The sequence below is a fragment of the Hemiscyllium ocellatum genome, chromosome 7, assembly GCF_020745735.1.
Source record: "Hemiscyllium ocellatum isolate sHemOce1 chromosome 7, sHemOce1.pat.X.cur, whole genome shotgun sequence".
In the NCBI taxonomy this organism is placed as follows: Eukaryota; Metazoa; Chordata; class Chondrichthyes; order Orectolobiformes; family Hemiscylliidae; genus Hemiscyllium; species Hemiscyllium ocellatum.
In genome coordinates this window covers 64,236,696-64,257,110 of record NC_083407.1, presented here as the reverse complement: position 1 = coordinate 64,257,110, position 20,415 = coordinate 64,236,696, and the positions used below count along the sequence as shown (strand labels likewise).

The window sequence follows — 20,415 nt, the reverse complement described above, 5'->3', positions numbered from 1 at the left end:
GATTTGGACTTCAGTTTCCAACTATTTACAATCAATGCCAGTGAGCTGGATGCAAAGATAGAAGGTGACACTAAATTAAGTGGGAAAGCAAGTGTCAATGAAGAAATTTACAAGTGGATATGGATAAGTTAGGTAAATGGGCCAAAAATTGGCAGATGGAGTTTAATGTGGATAGGTATTTGGTGATCCAATTTGTATGGAAAATAGAGAAGCAACTTATTATCTAGGTGGAGAGAAACTTCAGAGTGCTTTGGTGCAGAGGGATCTAGATGTGCTTGAAATTGCAGAAAACTAGCATGCGGGTACAATAGGAAAATAGGAAGTCAAATGGAATTTTGGCAGTGATTGTTAAAGTGATAGAGAATAAAAGTAGGGAAGTGTTGCTGTAATTGTATAAGGCATTAGTGACACTGCATCTATACATAATTTTGGTTCCTTTAAGAGGGATGCAGTTTCATTGGAGGCATTTCAGAGATGGTTCACTAGATTGATACCAGAGATGAAAGTTTTGTGGTATGAAGAAAAAATAAACAGTTTCAGCCAATATTCTCTAGAGTTCAGAAGAATGAGGAGATCTATTTGAGATGGGAAGTGGTGGAGGCTGGTACAATTGCAACAATTAAAAGGCATCTGGATGGGTATGTGAATAGGAAGGGTTTGGAGGGATATGGGCCAGGAATGGCAGGTGGGACTAGATTGGGTTGGAATATCTGGTCGGCATAGACGAGTTGGACCAAAGGGGGTGTTTCTATGCTGTACGTCTCTATGACTCAATGACTGTATGATATCTATGTAAGATATAACGGACATTGACACAACAGACACAGATGTTTTTTTCCTCTGTGAGGCAATCTAGAATGATAGGTTATAGATTTAGGACAGAGTTGGAAATTTAAAACAGAGATGGAGAAATTATTTCTCTCAAAGGGTCGTGAGTCTGTGGAATTACTGCTATAGAGTGCAATGGATGCCAGGACAGGAGACAGACACATTTAAGGATTTTGGAAAGAGACCAGTAAAGTTGAATTGAGACCGAGATGGGATTTGCCATAACCAAACTGAATGGCTGAACAGATTCGATGGGCTGAATTGTCTACTCATGTTCCTAATTCTTATGTTCTAAGATGTTAAGGAACAGCACAGCACTATACGATAGGTGGAGGAGGAAACAAAAATACATTTTAAAATGAAAACAGGTCACTTGGCTGATACTATGTACCATCCAGCAGCTGCCTGAAGAATGGTATTTATAACCAGGTACAAAATCACACAATGTAGCTTCTAAAAACTGTAATGGGAGGAAAAACTGTAGAAATAAACACATTTCTTACTTATGAGACAATGAAATCATAAAATTCATACATATCAGAAATTATACACTGTATAGATACAACAGAAAATGCAGAGTGAAATGTAAATAAGTGGTCATACCTTGCCCCAAGAGTGCAATCAGCAGAATCCTGGCTTCCAGCCTCACTTGGTGTACTCACCGATTTTGAGGGAGGAGATGTAGGAGGGACTAAATAGTGAAACAGACAGGTATCCGCTGTTACTACCCGTAGTGGATGCACTGGTAATGATGTTTCAAAATTAATTTAACATGAAATATTGAATAAAACAAAGGTGATGGCATTAAAGAAAAATACATGAATGAAATGAAATTTAAAAAGAGAGAAAGGAGAAAGCAAAGTTAAATTCCATGCAGTGGTTCATGCACTTAACAATGTATGCAGTCAGTGCTTGGATGAAATAAATTTGGAATCATTTGTGCACTTTAGTCATGCTTTCCTCAAATATAAAATAGGATCTTGCTGATTATTCAACAAATACAAACATGCACTATCCCTTTTGCTGACTAATACATATCATGGAGCAAAAACTGTCACAGCATTTGTAGATTAGATTACTTACAGTGTGGAAACAGGCTCTTCGGCCCAACAAGTCCACACCGACCCGCCGAAGCGTATACCACCTTGACCCCATACTCCTACATTTACCCCTTCACATAACACTACGGACAATTTAGCATGGCCAATTCACCTAACCTGCACATTTTTGGATTGTGGGAGGAAACCGGAGCACCCGGAGGAAACCCACGCAGACAAGGGGAGAATGTGCAAACTCCACACAGAGAGTCGCCTGAGGCGGGAATTGAACCCGGGTCTCTGGCGCTGTGAGGCAGCAGTGCTAACCACTGTGCCACCGTGCCGTACTGAAATCACAAAACTTTTTAATACAAACAACATTCAAAGTCAAAAACTCATCTGTTTAGCAATTTGTGAAAATAAACATTTATGCATAATTCTTTATGCAGTGTGAAACAGCTCCCTTCTAGAATCAAATATCATATTAGGTCAGAGAAAAGGGATCTTGCATAATAGGCTAATATACCTTCAGTGAATAGGGGAATTGGAACACAAAGGGTACTACAGATGTGATGTTTTGTTTACAAGTCAATGAATAATAGAAGTAAAACATGATACAATGAAATAGTTCAGAAAATTGTATCTTAACATCAAGAATGATTTGCATTTAACAAAAACTGTGACACACATGCAAAAATAATTTTTAAATCTTTTAATCTCTTTCACCACATAGGATATACAGCACAAAAACAAGTAATTCAGCACAATTAATTCACTTTGTCATTGAAGTTTAAATATATTTAAATATGTAAATATATATATAGATCAATATTTTATTTCCAAATAGTTTATTTCTTTTATTTCTACCATAATGGCCATAGGAAGAACATTGATTTTGCAGGAATTCAGATATATCTTTAATATAAATGCAAAGTTTCAGCGCCTGGAAGCATTATATCAATTCCTTTCTTTGGGGGCCGGTGGGTGTGGGGGTTGGTGACGAGAGAAAGAATGCTAAGTATTATTTCTCCAACATTATTATCACAGTCCATCACCTTCCCATTTCTATATTCTAAAAATATTGAGGAATATGGAATAGTGCAGGAAAATGCTGATAAGGTAGGTCAGTCATAGAGCTCTACAGCATAGAAACAGATCCTTTGGTCAACTCACCCTTGCCAACCCGATATCCTAAGTTAATGTAGTCCTATTTGCCAGGATTTAGCTCATACCTCTCTAAATCCTTCCTATTCATGTGCTCATCCAGATGCCTTTAAAAGTTGTAATTGTATCAGCCTTCACCATTTCTTCTGGTAGCTCATTCCATCCACATACCACCCTCTGTGAGAGCTGAACTGCCCATAGTTTTCAGGGATGTGTAGGTTATGTGCATGAGTCAGGGGTAAATTAAGGGTGGGTGGGGAGGGGGGGAAAGGGAATGGGTCTGGGTGGGTTACTCTTCGGAGGGTCGGTGTGGATCGTTGGGGCGAATAGCCTGTTTCCACACTGTAGGGATTCTATATAAAAAAAAGGTTGCCCCTTAGGTCCCTTTTAAATCTTTTCCCCCTCATCTTAAACTTATGCCCTCTAGTTTTGGACTCTCCTACACTGGGGAAAAGGTCTTGGCTATCCACCCTATCCATGCCCCTCAAAGTTTATTTTATAAACTTCTGTAAACAGCCCTGAGCCTCCGATGCTCCAGGGAAAATAGCCCCAGCATATTCAGCCTCTCCCTACAGCTCAAACCCTCCAACCGTGGCAACACCCTTGTAAATCTTTTTCTGAACCCTTTCAAGTTTCACAACACTCTTCCTTTTGTAGGGGAATACAGCTGAACGCAGTATTCCAAAAATGGTCGAACCAATGTTCTGTACAGCCACAACACGACCTCTCAACTCCTGTACTCAATACGTGCCAATAAAGACCAGCATATCAAACACGTTCTTCACTATCCTGTCTACCTACGACTCCACTTTCAAGAAACTACAAATCTGAACTCCAAGTTCCCTTTGTTCAACAACATTTGCCAGGACACTACCATTAAGTGCATAAGACCTGCCCTGATTTGCCTTTCCAAAATGCAGCATCTCACATTTATCTAAATTAAACTCCATCTGCCACTCCTCGGCCCATCAGATCAAGGTCCTGTTGTACTCCAAGATAATTGTCTTCGCAATTTTGATGTCATGTGCAAACTTACTAACCATGCCTCCTTTGTTCACACCCAAATCATTTATATAATTGACAAAAAAGCAGTGGATCCAGCATTGATCATTGTGGCACACCACTGGTCACAGGCCTCCAGTATGAAAAGCAACCCACCATTACCACCCTCTGCCTCCTGCCTTCGAGCCAGTTCTGTATCCAAATGGCTAGTTTTCTCTGCACTCCATGTGATCTAACCTTGCTAACCACTCTACCATGAGGAAACTTGTCGAATGCCTTCCTGAAGTCCATATAGATCACATCCACCACTCTACCCTGACCAATCCTTTGTTACCTCTTCAAAACTCAATCAAGGTAGTGAGACACGATTTCCCACACACAAAACCAAGTTGACTATCCCTAACCAGATCTTGCCTTTCCAAATACATGTAAATCCTGCCCCTCAGAATCCCCTCCATCAACCTTCCCACCACTGATATCAGGCTCACTGGTCTATAGTTCCCTTGCCTTTTCTTACCACCTTTCTTAAGTAGTGCACAAAGTTAGCCAACCTCCAGCACCTCACCTATGGCTATCAATGATACAAATATCTCAGCAAGGTGCCCAGCAATCCCTTCCATAACATCCTAGAAAGTTCTAGAGTACACCTGATCAGGTCCCAGGGATTTATCTACCAGTATGTATTTTAAGACATCCAGCACCATTTCCTCTGTAATATGCATGTTTTTAAGATGTCACTATTTATTTCCCAAGTTCTCTAGCTTCCACGTCCTTCTCCACAGTAAATCTGTTTAGTACCGCCCCCATCTCCTGCAATTCCACACATAGGTGCCCTTGCTGATCTTTAAGGGGTCCCATTCTCTCCCTAGTTACCCTTTTATCCTTTATGGATTTGTAGAATCCCTCTGGATTCTCCTTAACCCTGTTAGCCAAAGCTATCTCATTGACCTTTTTGCCCTCCTGATTTCCCTCTTAATTATTCTTTTAATGCCTAGCTACTCTTTTAGGGATTCACTCGATCCATGCTGTCTATACCTGACATATGTTTCCTTCTTATTCTTGTCCAAAATCTCAATTTGTCTAGTCATCCAGCATTCTCTACACTTATCAGCCTTGCTCTTCACTCTAACAGGAACATACTATAGCTGAACTCTTTGTTATCTCATTTGTGAAGGCTTCCCACTTTCCAGCCATCATGATTTAATTACTTTGCTCCTATTTCTTGTGTTCTTATATTAATGCCAGGGTCCAGTACTCCGATAATCACTAGTCCTACCTTCCAACCGCATTGAAGCTGAAATCATCCAACTGCAGTTCATATCTTAACTTGGCCCATGGCTAGTACAGAGCTGAAAATGTGTTGCTGGAAAAGCGTAGCAGGTCAGGCAGCATCCAAGGAGCAGGAGAGTCGACGTTTCGGACATGAGCCCTTTTTCAGGAATGAGGAAAGTGTGTCCAGCAGGCTAAGATAAAAGGTAGGGAGGAGGGACTTGGGGGAGGGGTGTTGGAAATGCGATAGGTGGAAGGAGGTCAAGGTGAGGGTGATAGGTCAGAGTGGGGGTGGGGGCGGAGAGGTCAGGAAGAAGATTGCAGGTTAGGAAGGTGGTGCTGAGTTCGAGGGATTTGACTTAGACAAGGTGGGGGGAGGGGAAATGAGGAAACTGGAGAAATCTACGTTCATCCCTTGTGGTTGGAGGGTTCCTAGGCAGAAGATGAGGCTCTCTTCCTCCAGCCGTCCATACCTTTTATTTTAGCCTGCTCCCTACCTTTTATCTTCGCCTGCTTCCCTACCTTTTATCTTCGCCTGCTTCCCTACCTTTTATCTTCGCCTGCTTATTGCATTTCCAACGACCCTCCCCCAAGTCCCTCCTCCCTACCTTTTATCATAGCCTGCTGGACACACTTTCCTCATTCCTGAAGAAGGACTCATGCCCAAAACGTTGACTGTCCTGCTCCTTGGATGCTGCCTGACCTGCTGCGCTTTTCCAGCAACACATTTTCAGCTCTGATCTCCAGCATTTGCAGTCCTCACTTTCACCATGGCTAGTACATCAAGCATATGTTCGCAGCAGCCTATGTTGTCCCTCAAATCCTCCAACACTGGCACAACACTGTCACCAGATTGTTGAATACACCAGCACTTCCACCGATTTCCACTGACTCAGTACTGCTAGGTTTTCATTATGCAGACTCTTAAATTACTACTTTGCTGTCAAGGGAGTTGCACATACATCATCTCTGGTGTTGAGCTCTTTTGTCCATGTTTGGACTAAGGGCGCAATATAGTCAGAAGATAAATGGCCCCAGCAGAAGCCAAAATGAGCATCATTCAGGAGGTTATAACCGGATAGGTGCTGCTTAATGTGGTCAACAACATCTGCCATCACTTTGCTAATGACCTTGAATAGACTGGTGGAAATGTAATTAGCTGAGTTGGATTTCTCCTGCATTTTGCGGACTAGACGCACCTGAGAAATATTCCATTTTGCTGGGTAGATACCATCGTTATAGCTTTACTGGAACAGCTCAGCAAGAGGCAAATGTAGTTCTGGAGCACAAGTCATCAGATCTATTATCAGACTGTTATTAGGACCCATATTCTTTGCAGCACCCAAAGCTTTCAGTCATTTTTTGATGTCATGTGGAGTGAACCAAATTGGTTGAAGACTGTAATGCTCAGTTCGGCACCCCAGGTTTCCATTACACCTGTCTTGTACATGTTTTCCTTTTCTTCAATTAGGTTCCTATAACATGCCTTAGTGAACTTGTGTTAAGATGCACGATAAATGCAAGTTACTGTTTTATCAATCTCACTATTCTGGTCTCTGGCACTGTGCTCATCCTGTTCTCTCATTAGTCCTTCTTTTCACTCACCCAAGCTCTCCTGCCAACTCATGCCAACTCCAGCCCAGCACTGCTCTTCATTTTTATTCCCTTCCCCAATTTCAGTTCATTCAATTCCCTGAACATGCCTTAACTCTAGTAGTTAATTCTCTTCAAAAACCTCAAGGAATAAGCAAACAACCAACATTCTTTTTAAGAGTTTAAAGAGATATATTTGTAGTATTATTATTTTATTGAAAAGTATGATTTTAGCCAGCTTAAAATAGATTTTCTCATGGTAGTGAGAAGAAATAGGACAAGTTGAGAAGATAGTGGATGGGGGGAAATGTGACAGGAAGCACAGGATGGCATATGTGAAGAAAGACAACAAAAGGACGCTGTCAGGAAGGATAGACAGGATATGCTGGAGGGGACACAAGAATGGGTTAATAAATTAGAGAAAAAGAGGAATAAAGAATTTAAGAGCAACAGAACAGAAGAAATAAGAGAGGAGAACGGCATAAATACAAAGAGGTGAGTGCAAGACATGAGAACAGGAAGATGCTGGTAAGATTAATCGGGAATGCATAAGGGGTGGTTGTGCAGTTGTGAGCAACTGTAAGCAGGACCCAACTTTTGTTGACAAGGAAAGCAAATCAGAATAGAAATGGAGGAGGTCAAGTGGAATTGTAAACAAAAGAGCTGTGGGAAATATAGGAGTTGAATGAGCAGTCTAAGTGAAAGAGATATGGGGGCAAGGGGTAGCAGGACTGAATTACAGCAAGGGTGAAAGCAAAAACAATAAGGAAGCCCATTTGTCTGGTGTCTGTACTCTCACTAAAACGTTTACCATGTAGGAGTCCATTCTTGTCCTCATTATATTATCCAATCTATCACTGCATACCCAAAAGAAAAGTAAAAATAAGAGAGGATAGACAAGTCAAAAGAGATGCCCACACTTTAACAGAGCAACTTTAGATATCACTTTTAATGTATAAAAATATTTTTAAAAATTAAAAATAAAAAATATTCTCAACAGGAACAATCAAACATATTTAACACAGAGCAACATGAGATTTAGGACAGATTAGGAATAGATTGGCAAAAACATAGCGCTAAGGAACATCTTAAAAGGTGGAAGCAGAGACAACAGAACAGCAACACAAGCTAGTAGCAATGATTTAAACAGAAACTTCAGACAAGGAGGATCCACTTGTTAGTATATTGCAAGTCTTCAATATAGTCTGTATTGCTTGGGAATTTGCTGTCACAGTTGGTAGTGCTGTTTCACAAATGAACATCTCCAACTCATCTGAGCAATACCATAGTAGATCTGCTTTATGTTATTCTACGTCTTTATAGCAATGACAGTAACAGTGTCAGTCCCAATTAACATTTCCTTGTAGAGCAAATGCTCTTTTTGGGATTTAACTCTCAAAAATCAATACAACAAAACAAAATTGAGAGACATAGGTTTAGATTACCGTTTTGTTTTTTCCCAGTTAAACTTACTAACTTAAAATGTACTGTTATTCATAATTATATATTGTGTCTTTAAGGACACAGTAACATAATGATGCTCTACTGCCATCTACTGATAGCCCAATATTGTTATCTGTAACATTAACATTTGCTAATTTATTTAGGAGTTAAGAAATGGATAACATAAAATGTAAAAAAAACCCCAAACTTTAGCTCTCAACATTTCAGTAATCCAAAAATAATTAGAATCTGTCAAACCTTCATTCTGATTAACATTTGACATGTTTAGACAGTTATGTCAAACAAATCTGACATCATGTAAAAACAAACCTAAGTGCTACTCCCATTGTAAATTATTAGCGAGCAGCAATGTTTACTTTCATTTCCATGGCTCCAATTCAAATCTCACTTTAAACTGACTTTCATAAAACAAAATAAAACAAAACAGCACCTAACTTAGTAAAATATTCACAAAGAAAACAAACCGCATTCTCACATAAAATGAAACATACCTCATTAACAAAATCCACATACATACCAAAAGAGGGCTCAGATGTAATGCCCATGCTCTGCAACAATGCCTCAGCTTCTCTTCGTTTCTTTTCAATATCAGATTCTTCAGTTTGTACCAACTCTTTTTTCTGATCAGCCTAAGGTAGAAATGACGAGTACAACACTTTTACAAAATATGGTCATGAATTGTGATTATGCAATAAACTAAAAAAAAAGTACGTTATCTATTTCAAGCCATGTTATCGTTGATTGCTCTTTTAACCAATCTTTTTTCAATCTCTGCTGAGGAAGCTATCATAATATAGGTGCCCTCAGCTCTCTGATACTTCCTAAACATGTTCACTCTTCATGCATTATCCTAGGTGAAAATACTTGACAAATTATTTCAGAAAAACATTATAATCAAGTCCAAAACCATCGTCAAATATATATTATCATCTAATATGGTCTGAGGGAATGCCCGAGACCTAATGGAATGAGGGAATAGCTGATGGATATATTAATATATAATACATGGAGTTTAATTAACTAAATTTAACTAAGGAAATAAGGCTCTCACTAAAAGTGTGGACTTGGGACTCTATCCAAAGCCATTTACCTTTTAATGTATAATAGTGGTAGTAGAGGATGGGCGAGTTGAAAATTGTGGTGCTGGAAAAGCGCAGCAGGAGAATCGACATTTCAGGCATAAGTCCTCCTTCAGGAATGAGGCTGGTGTGCCAAGCGGGCTGAAATAAAAGGTGAGGTGAGGGGTGCTGGGAATACGATAGGTGGAAGGAGGTGAGGGTGAGAGTGAGGGTCGGAGAGGTCGGGAAGAAGATTGCAGGTCAAGAGGGCAGTGCTGAATCTGGGGTTGGGACCGATATAAGGTGGGGGGAAGAGGAAATGAGGAAGCTGGAGAAATCTACTTTCATCCCGTGTAGTTGGAGGGTTCTAGCGAAGATGAGGCGCTCTTCCTCCAGGTGTCCTGTAGCCAGGGTCTGGCAATGGAGGAAGCCAAGGACCTGCATGTCCTTGGCGGAGTGGGAAGGGGAGTTAAAGTGTTCAGCCACGGAGCGGTTGGGTTGGTTGGTGCGGGTGTCCCAGAGGTGTTTCCTGAAACGTTCCGCAAGTAGTTAGTCTGTCTCCCCAATGTAGAGATAATCACATCGGGTGCAGCGGATACAGTAAATGAGGTGTGCAGAGGTGCAGGTGAATTTGCGACAGATATGGAAGGATCCATTGGGGCCTTAGAGGGAGGTGAGGGGGGAGGTGTGGGCGCAAGTTTTGCACTTCTTGCGGTTGCAGGGGAAGGTGCTGGGAGTGGAGATTGGATTGGTGGGGGGTGTGGACCTGATGAGGGAGTCGCAGAGGGAGTGGTCTCTCCAGAACGCTGATAGGGGTGGGGAGGGAAATATATCCCTGGTGGTGGGGTCTGTTTGGAGATGGCAGAAATGACAGAGGATGATACGATGTATCCGGATGTTGGTGGGGTGGAAGGTGAGGACCAGTGGGGTTCTGTCCTGGTGGCGATTGGAGGGGAGAGGTTCAAGGACAGTGGTGTGGAAAGTGGAGGAGATGCGGTGAAGAGCATTGTCGACCATATTGGAGGGGAAATTGCGGTCTTTGAAGGAGGAGGCCATTTGGACTGTTCGGTAGTGGAACTGGTCCTACTGGGAGCAGATGCGGCGGAGGGAATATGGGATGGCGTTTTTACAGGGAGCAGGGTGGGAGGAGGTGTAATCTAGGTAGCTGTGGGAGTCGGTCGGTTTGTAGTCAATGTCTATGTTGATCGGTCGCCTGAGATAGAAATGGAGAGGTCGGGGGGGGGGAAGGAATCTGAGACAGTCCAGGTAAATTTGAGGTCAGGGTAGAAGCTGTTAGTAAAGTGGATGAGCTGTTCAACCTCCTCATGGGAGCACGAGGCAGCACCAATACAATCATCAATGTAGCGGAGGAAAAGGTGGGGGATGGTGCCAGTGTAGCTGCAGAAGATAGACTGTTCCACATATCCAACAAAGAGGCAGGCATAGCTGGGGCCCATGCGGGTGCCCATGGCTACTCCTTTGGTTTGGAGGAAGTGAGAGGATTGGAAGGAGAAATTGTTAAGAGTGAGAACCAGTTCAGTCAGTCGAAAGAGGACACATCAGCCTCATTCCTGAAGGAGGGCTTATGCCCGAAACGTTGATTCTCCTGCTCCTCAGATGCTGCCTGGCCTGCTACGCTTTTCCAGCACCACACTTTTCAACTCGTCTCCAGCATCTGCAGTCCTCACTTTCTCCTAGAGGATGGGTGAGTCAAAATGTCTAGTTTCAGTGTATGATTACTCACTGATCTTCTGAAAGTGAGCCTTAAGGCCATTGGTTGAATGAAGCTGTGATGCAGACGTGCGTTCCTTCTTTATCAAAAAGGAAATGAGGTGTGGCTTTAGCACTTTCATTATCATACAGAAGCAGGATAAAAATCAACTTTTTTCTGGAATTAGAGCCTGATGATTTAAACATTGATGAAGTTTGGAATGCTTGTTAACTTGCATGGGAATAATTTCTCAAAAGATAATTTACTGATTGCTTATTAGGCATGGTCAAACTTTGACACATTTAAAAAGATTGAGAATAAGACCATGGAAAAGCACATAATAAAATTTGTAGACTGCTTATAAAACTGCAGGTGGAAATGTGTGGAATAAACTGGCTAAAATGCTATCTTGACTCTCAGTACTCAGGGTTGGATGAAAGCTAAGGAATTTGAGAGTGCTACTTAGTTTCAGATTCGGGGATGATAACACACTAACATATTTGAGGAACAGTCATCCGTTATGAAATAAACAAAACTGAACATTTAGTTATGTAGTGCCCAATGAAATACTGTTACTATTGAGTAGACCATTGATAATGAAAGCACACTAGATATGGAAAATAAAAATCACTGAACTTGCATTTTACAAAACTGGTACATTATAGTACAGGATGCAGAAATAAGGATGGTGAGTTCAATAAGAGTTAAGAGATAAGTGATAAATGTGAGAACTTATCGACAAGTACACCATCATGATTGATAGTAAGTCTCACCTTGGCGAAAGATTTCAATGAGAGTGTGGCTATTGATTTACAGATATAGATAATGTTTATTTTCACTTTATATTTGTTAACCAGGTTTTGTCAGTCAATAATAACATAGTAAAACTAAGAAAATAACTGTGGATATGGTAATGGACAGGTGCCCAGAATTGGACCACTGACAAAATGTCTCTCCAATAACAGTGATGGAATTTGCAAAAAAATTCATTAGAACACATGAACATTATAGTTATGAAGACAGCAGCAGACAGCACTTTTAGCAATAGAGAATGCAAAAGGAACCATTCAGAACCAAATTTATAACATTTTGGCAGATTAGCCGAGCTGTAAACATCATCTGTACTATCCATGCTAAGAGCTTGTTGCAGATGGTTGAAGGGTACAGTAATCTCAGGTAATTTTTGGCAGGAGTCCTAAAGTTTCATCAGTAACAAATGTTCAGCCCCCAGCGTGGGTTGGGGTTACAATTAACTCTACATTTTTCAGAGCATTTGAATATACTGCATGCAGACAGAAAGGTTTTAAACCCAAAGTATCAGAAAGAATTCAGTGAACATCAAGTTACAAGATAACCAGTTTCAATCTGGAAGACAAGGACTTAAAGAATGGAGAGGAAAGAATGGGCAAGTTATTGGTAAAGATGGAAAAGTAATAAGTGTACAGCATACAGACCAGACTGTTCAGGTACACTCTTCAAGGTTGAATAGTATGGATCTTAAAAATGTGTTGCTGGAAAAGCGCAGCAGGTCAGGCAGCATCAAAGGAACAGGAGAATCAACGTTTCGGGCATAAGCCCTTCTTCAGGAATTTATAGTCCTCAAAAAATTCCAGCATCTGCAGTCCTCACTTTCTCCTGAATAGTATGGATTACAAATTTGCAGATTCTGAAAGTGTTGTAAAATAAAACGAGTGAGGTACCTCTCATACCCAACATTGCAGAGCTATGTCAAAACTGCTGTAATTGACAGTTTGTCTGATGATGAACAGATCAGTTCTGATGACCAATATGAGGCCACTGGTCCCAAAGGATAACTGCCAAAAGTGGGTACGAACCTCAAATATTTACGAGAAGTGGCTAATCAATGGATAAATGTGACCAATATAAGTAGAGCAGGGAAGGTCAATGGAAAATATAAAAGCTGAATAATTGTATTGAAATGAAGTGCAGGTAACTAGGGTCATGGATTGGGAACATGAGGTACAAAGATGAAAAGCAAGAAAATGCAGTATAAGTTCTAACAGTGGGTTGAGAAGCCAACACTCCCCTTGAAAGAGATCACAAACTATTGAAAGGATCCTAGCACTTCCAGGAGAGATCAAACTGTAGTAGCCCAGAAAAAGATAGAAGGCCAAGAAATAAGTCATAGTTTAACAAGGTTAAGAAATACAGTACAAATAAGGAACAACACCAAGAACAGAATGCTTTGCTTTCTAAGAAGCCTTGGAAAGTCTTGGTGACTACAAATAAACTAGAAGACAAGTTAATAAATGTTAGGAAATAACAAGAATTTAAAAATTGAAATGAATCTGGGGTTACTTGATAGGGTGCTTGTTAGGGAATAATCAGCTCTATCAATTAGGCAGAACTGCACAGAAAGGATATCATTTGCTGGGACTTGAAAGATTAAAACAATGAGGTTTTGAAGAGAAAGTGGGTGACCAAGAGCAGGAAAAGCAATTTTGAAAATTTTTTTGGTTCTGTTGTTAACAAATACTTGGGAGTGTAGACCAATTGATATTAAACCTGCATTTCTACAGAGAGATCAGTTCAAGATGGAAATTTTTCTTTGTTCTCCAAGAGACACCAAGCACAATGGGGACATTCTGGAAGTAAAGTAATGTGTACATGGCCTGAATGATGCCTCTATAGTTCGTTATTTCTCAGTATGAGTTTTAAAATATCATAAACGGGCTTAACGCAGAATTCAAAATTGGAAGACAGGTTTCTGGAGCTTTTAAGATATTGCCAAAAAGTAGGAAAGTGGATTGGAGGATTATCAGAATTTATGATCTCACTGAACAGCAGACTCAATGGGCTGAATGGCCTCCTTCTGCTCTTATGTCTTGTGGTCACTTTCAATGTGTATTTATTACATTAGTGAGAGGATTCTTGCACTGGTAATTCATCACAATGTTTCAGAATGATATTCAAAGGAATTATTTCTTGCCAAGGGGTATTGAAATATTAATCAGCTGGATGTTTTTCCTTTCTTGTATTAAAATGAAATTTTAATCTAATGATCCCACTGCAGCATTATGTAATCATCTTAAGTCTATCTTCAATTGCTCAATACTTTCAAATGCAGAAATTGATTCACTCCCGTTTACATCCTTTTCTTAAACAAAATCTGGCTTTAAATTCACAGATATACTAGCAGCAATGTATCTGGAAATACACAAAAAATTAATTTGGTTAGGACATTTTTTTCTTGTTACAGGATAAAAGCAGTTATAGCCATAAATAGAACAAAACTCATAAAAAATGCAAGCTGCATATATACAAGAGAGAAATATCCATGGACGGTACAAATATATGATTTCATTTATGACTTACTTCCTTTTTCTTTCTCTCCTCTTCTTTCCTTGACTTTTCCTTCCTGATTTGAGCCAAGCGCTGCTTTTTGCGCTCTAATTCTGCTTTAAGTTCACTTTTGTCTTTGTCTGACATAATTGCAGCCCTGTTTTCACAAAATCAGAAGATATCAGCGTAACGGTTTCATAAATAAATCCTTAATTGTCCTTGACATGTAAAATACATAACTCAATTAACATTTTACATACTTAAATCCTGGAAAACCACAAACAACATTTTCAACAATTAAGAGTCTCATGCATTTTACAGTGGAAAAAAAATTGCATGCTAACCTTTTTAATTTAACCATTATTTCTGTTTTCAAAGTACAGAGATGACAAGTTAAAAACCAAACAAGAAAGCTTTAAAACAAAACAAACGCATAAATTTACTGACGTTACCAATTAGAACCAAATGCATGTACTCATTGCAGGATTCCACAGCAAGTCAGGGGTTAGACAGTCAGAGATGTACAGCACAGAAACAGACCCTTTGGTCTAACTCATCCATGAGTCTGCGGCAAGTAACTTGCCTCCTGACTCCCAAAGCCTATTGACCATCTATAATGCAGAGATCAGGAGTGTAAAGGAATGTTCCCCACATGTCTGGTTGAGTGCAGCTGCAACAGCAGTCAAGAAGCTTGATACCAGGAAGGTCAAAGCAGCTCATTTGATTGGCACCACATCCACAAATATTCACATCCACCACCACCACACAGTAGCATAACTTATCATTTTTAGCCTGCACCCCAAATCCTAGATTCTCCAAACAGTTTCTTTCATTTGCCCTTTCTAAAAATGAGTTTGTTACCATTTAAACTTATAATTCCAGGCAATACAAATCTAGTTTGTGTATTTGTTCCTCTTAATCCTTAGAGTCAAGTATGATTCTGGCAAACATACACTTCAAAGCCAATATATCCTTCCTAATATGTCATGGCCACAACTGCTGATAGGCACAACTGGAATAGTAACTAGAGCTTGGATAATTAAAGCAGATCTTCAACCTGCTTTACGTCTCTGGGTGTAAAGTCCAGCATTCAGTTAGACTTATTGATAATTTAAAATGTCATAATGACAAATATAAATAATTTCTATTGCTGTATCCCTAAGTTTTTTTTTTGGATCTCCTATGTTTTCAACTTTAGAAGGTACTCTGTTCTATCCTTCTCAGGTTTAAAGTTGGGTGGCCTCACATTTGCCTACATAGAAATCCATCTCCACTGTTTTGCCAATTCATCAATTAATAAGTTTGTACATTTTTAGCTTCCATTGGCACAATTTATAATGTACCTATTTGTTTTTGTTTTCAGTTAATTTGAATATGTTGGTTCCTATCTCATCATTATAATCATTAATAAATAATGAATAGTAGAGGCCCCAATATCCAGCCTGTGGGGTACCAACAGTCAGATTCGACCAATTATCCCTATTTTGTATTTCCTGCCATTCACCAACTCCTAACCAGGTCAATAATCTGTTTTCATTTCATAGCTTCATCTTTGCCTAACAAGTAGCATTTTGCTATGCTACTTCCATCAATTAGTTTAAAAATGATCAGATAATTCAAATATTTTTAAACATGAAAATCAAGAGGGAACTGTGTCCTACTAGCAGATTTAGTTATAGTTTGTGGAGTCAAGGCCAAAACAGAACAGTACTAAGCAGGCACTGATTTATCAGAATGTTCCACCCTTCAAAATAGATGTTAGAACAAGATTTTGCAGATCTGTTTGTGGTTTGCATAGCTCCTGAAAAAAGTTCACCCAACGTCCTGGTCTACATTACTCCCTTTGGGCAGCACAATAGCTAGCACTCCTGCCTCACAATGCCAAGTCGTCGGGTTCGATTCCTTGGGTGACTGTGTGGAGCTTGCACATTCTCCCCACGTCTGCATGGGTTTCCTCCCACAATCCAAAGATGTGCTAGTTAGGTGGATTGGCCATGCTAAATTGTCCCATAGTGTTAGGAACGTGTAGGCTAATAATACAGACTTGATGGGCCAAATATCCTCTTTGCACACTGTCGGGACTCTATGATAAACCAACATCATCACCTCGCTGTTGTGGGATCTTGTCTCCCACATTCTTTACATAGCATACAATACAGTAATACAATAAATTTACTGAAAAAAAAACAGCAGTGAAAAGGAAAAATATTACAGGTCAGCATTCCTAAAATTCACTTCCCTTACAAATTCACTTCAATTTTAGTTGCTTAATATTTTTAAAAATTGCTCAAATTGCAGTTAACTTGACCTTTCCAAACCTCATCACCAATATGCACATTAACAAAAAATTTTGCTGTATATACACAATGTGTTGCTTTTGGCCTCTTTTTGTAGCTAATTAATTTCGATCCTGCTTCTCCAAAATTTTCCTTCTTCTCGGTTACATGTTCAATTACTGAAAAAGATCATGCTGGTCTTTTAATTCTGATGTTGAATAAGTATGTCTAGCTAGAGCTAGTGTTGGTGTGGAACCAACAGGGATATTTTCCCACTTTTAAATCTCCCATAACCAGATCTATGGTCCAAGCTGCTTGATGTGCTGCAATGTCCAATACCAGTATCTTCCTTAATCACACCACTTGGTGTAATTATCAATCTTCTCCAGCAACACAAGAAAGACTGATCCCAAACAGCTGTGAATTTAAATTTTGCTTAAATTATATTTAAATTCTTTGACAAAATGTAGGGTTTTTTTCCCTGCTCCCACCACATTGTTGCCATTTGTTACATATGTACATGTATATTTTTGTACCTCAAATCAATGTTGATACATTTTAAAAATAGATTTAGACAGGTTATGTGGATAACATGGCCAGGAGATATAATCGGAAAAACCCTACTTGTCATTTCAAAGCAGCAAGAACAAATTAATTCTATTTACACTAAAGATTTCACCATAAGCACTTAGTCTTGTTTTTTTTAAAGTGCCAGCTTAAGATCAGGCACCAGCAAAAATGGCAAGGGATTAGTGGGTTTTGAGAAGATTTGTAGTTTAGATTGAGGTTTTGGATGTAGGTTTGCTCACAGAACTGGAAGGTTCATTTCCAGATGTTTTGTCACCCTACTAGGTTACATCTTCAGTGGGCCTCAGGCTGATAATTCCTGCTTTCCATTTATATGTTTGGGTTTTTTTGGGTTGGTGATGTCATTTCCTGTGGTTATGTTTTTTTGTGGTGAAATCACTTCCTGTTCCTTTTCTCCGGGGGTGATAGATAGGTCTAACTCGAGGTGTTTGTTGATAGAGTTCCGATTGGAATGCCATGCTTCAAGGAATTCTCGTGCATGTCTTTGTTTAGCTTGTTCTAGGATGGATGTGTTGTCCTAGGATGGATGTGTTGTCCCAGTTGAAGGGGTGTCCTTCCTCATCCATATTTAAGGATACTAGTGAGAGAGGGTCATGTCTTTTTGTGGCTGGTTGGTGTTCATGTATCCTTACATATACCAGGACATGATACCAGGATACATCCAAAACCTCAACCTGAGCTACGAATCTTCTCAAAACTCACTAAGACCTATGAGTGTAATACACTAAAAATGGCCTGAAAATGGAAAACGAATGCCATGCGACAGAGTGCCATCCATGAACAACTGTACTTCCTGCATGAATGCCTAAGAAAACTGGTACCACCTAAATGCCTTAAATACAAACATCTCCTTAACACCCCACTAGCCAAACAAATAGCAGAGCAAAACAGCCACAGAATGCTTAGAGAAATGATTAATGATGTCCACAACTGATTCCGGAAATACAACCAGGAAATTTTACTCATTCGTGCAACAGACCATGAATGGATAGACACATTACAACAAGCCATAGATATTAGACAGCGACAAACTTACAGAAAGTAACAACACTGACAACACAGAAGCATGGATAAAAAGCTTATCTGACCGACCCTTAACCGACACTGAAAAAGCTGTCTTAGTAAGAGGATTAAATTACAACTACCAGGATACGGACAAGAAAGATTTCTTAGCAGCATTAGAAAAGACAAAAAGACAACCAACTCACAGAAGAAACCCAGCAAACCATCAGACAGATAGTCGCACCAACATTAAGCAGAAAAAAGGAAGGAAACACACTCAATATACAAGAAAGGAAAGCACTGGAAAGACTGAAAAATGATAAAAAACATTGTTATCCTACCTGCAGATAAAGGACGCTTGACACTCATTCTAAATCGAAGAGACTACACTGAATAAGCGAACGCATTACTTACGGATACCAACACTTACCAACAAGTGGCAATAGACCTGACCCCACATCTAGAGAACCGAATCACAGCCCTGCTCAAAAAACTTCAGAAGTCTGGAGAAATAAATAAAACCGAATTCCAAAAAAATAAAACCAGATGACTCCAACACACCACGCTTCTATGGATCACCCAAAATTCACAAACCAGGAGCCCCCTTCAGACCCATAGTCTCACTACCTGGAACACCAACTTACAGATTTGCCAAAGAGCTACACCAAAGACTAAAATACTTAATGGAAGACTCACGCCACTCCATCCACTCGATCCAAGAATTGCTGAAGACCAAAGACACTAAGAAGAGGACGAAATAGTGGTCTCCTTTGATGTAGCAGCCCTGTTTATATCAATTAACATTAACCTGGCCAAGGAAACACTCACTACACTATTAGAAGACCCAAAGACACATACACCAAACACCATTAACTTCATTAACAAGGACAGTATCATCAAGCTAGTGGACCTATGCATTACCACATACTTCACCTTCAACAACAAAAGCTACAGACAAACCAATGGAACACCCATGGGACCTCAAATATCAGAGTTCTTAGCAGAGGCAGTAACGCAGAGACTTGAACAAACAGCTTTGCCAACCATCCAACCCCAAATTTGACTCTGCTACATGGATGACACCTTTGTCATCACTAAACGAAACAAATTAGAGGAAACCTTCAAGACTATCAATAATACACTTACTGGCATAAAATTCACTAAAGAGGAGGAAAACAACAACAAACTGCCATTCCTAGATGTCACAGTAGAGCAAACAGCCAATGGGGAACATCAAACCAGCGTCTACAGGAAAACACCACATACTGAACTACAGAAGCAATCATCCCAACCCTCCCAACAAAGCTGCATCAGAATATTATTTCAACGAGCACACTGCAGCACAGAGGAACTACACAGTGCAGAGGAAAATCACCTATATCATGTATTCAAAAAGAATGGGTACCCAATGAACACAGTCCACCGATTTCTCAGCAACAAACCCAAACAAGCAAAAACAAAAAGTCCAGAAACCCTAGCCCCTCTCCCCTACACCAAAGACATCTCGGAAATGACTGCCAGACAACTCAGACCCCTTGGCATCATGGTAGCCCACAAACCCATTAACGCACTAAAACAGCAGCTAATGAACTTGAAAGACCCTATACAGACAACAAGCAAAACTAATGTCATTTACAAAATACCGTGCAAGGACTGTAACAAACACTACATTAGACAAACAGGCAGAAAACTAGCCACCAAGATACATGAACACCAACTAGTCACAAAAAGACATGACCCTCTCTCACTAGTATCCTTACATACGGATGAGGAAGGACACCACTTCAACTGGGATAACACATCCATCCTAGGACAAGCCAAACAGAGACATGCATGAAAATTCCTAGAAGCATGGCATTCCAACTGGAACTCTATCAACAAACATATTGGGTTAGACCCCATCTACCACCCGAGAAAAGGAACCGTAAGTGACTTCACCACAAGAAATGACATCACCAATCCAAAAAAACCCAAACATATAAATAGAAAGCAGGAATTATCAGCAGTGCTTCGCCTGAGGTCCACTGAAGATGTTACCTAGTAAGGTGACGAAACATCTGGAAATGATCCTTCCAGCTCAGCGAGCAAACCTACATCCAAAATGGCAAGGGATTTTGAAC

General features: G+C 39.9%; 1 protein-coding gene across 1 annotated transcript in view; it reads right to left on the bottom strand.

Moving 5' to 3' along the window:
- The window catches only part of LOC132817113 (cytoplasmic dynein 1 intermediate chain 2-like), a 91,234-nt gene that overhangs the window by 61,507 nt on the left and 9,312 nt on the right, over window positions 1–20,415 (bottom strand). The window contains exons 2-4 of the mRNA XM_060827293.1: window positions 14,463–14,586; window positions 8,875–8,986; window positions 1,432–1,519 (exon numbers count right to left, since the gene is read on the bottom strand). Coding sequence (XP_060683276.1) covers window positions 1,432–1,519; window positions 8,875–8,986; window positions 14,463–14,576 — 314 coding nt within the window. The 5' untranslated portion in view covers window positions 14,577–14,586. The remainder of the gene's footprint in view (window positions 1–1,431; window positions 1,520–8,874; window positions 8,987–14,462; window positions 14,587–20,415) is intronic.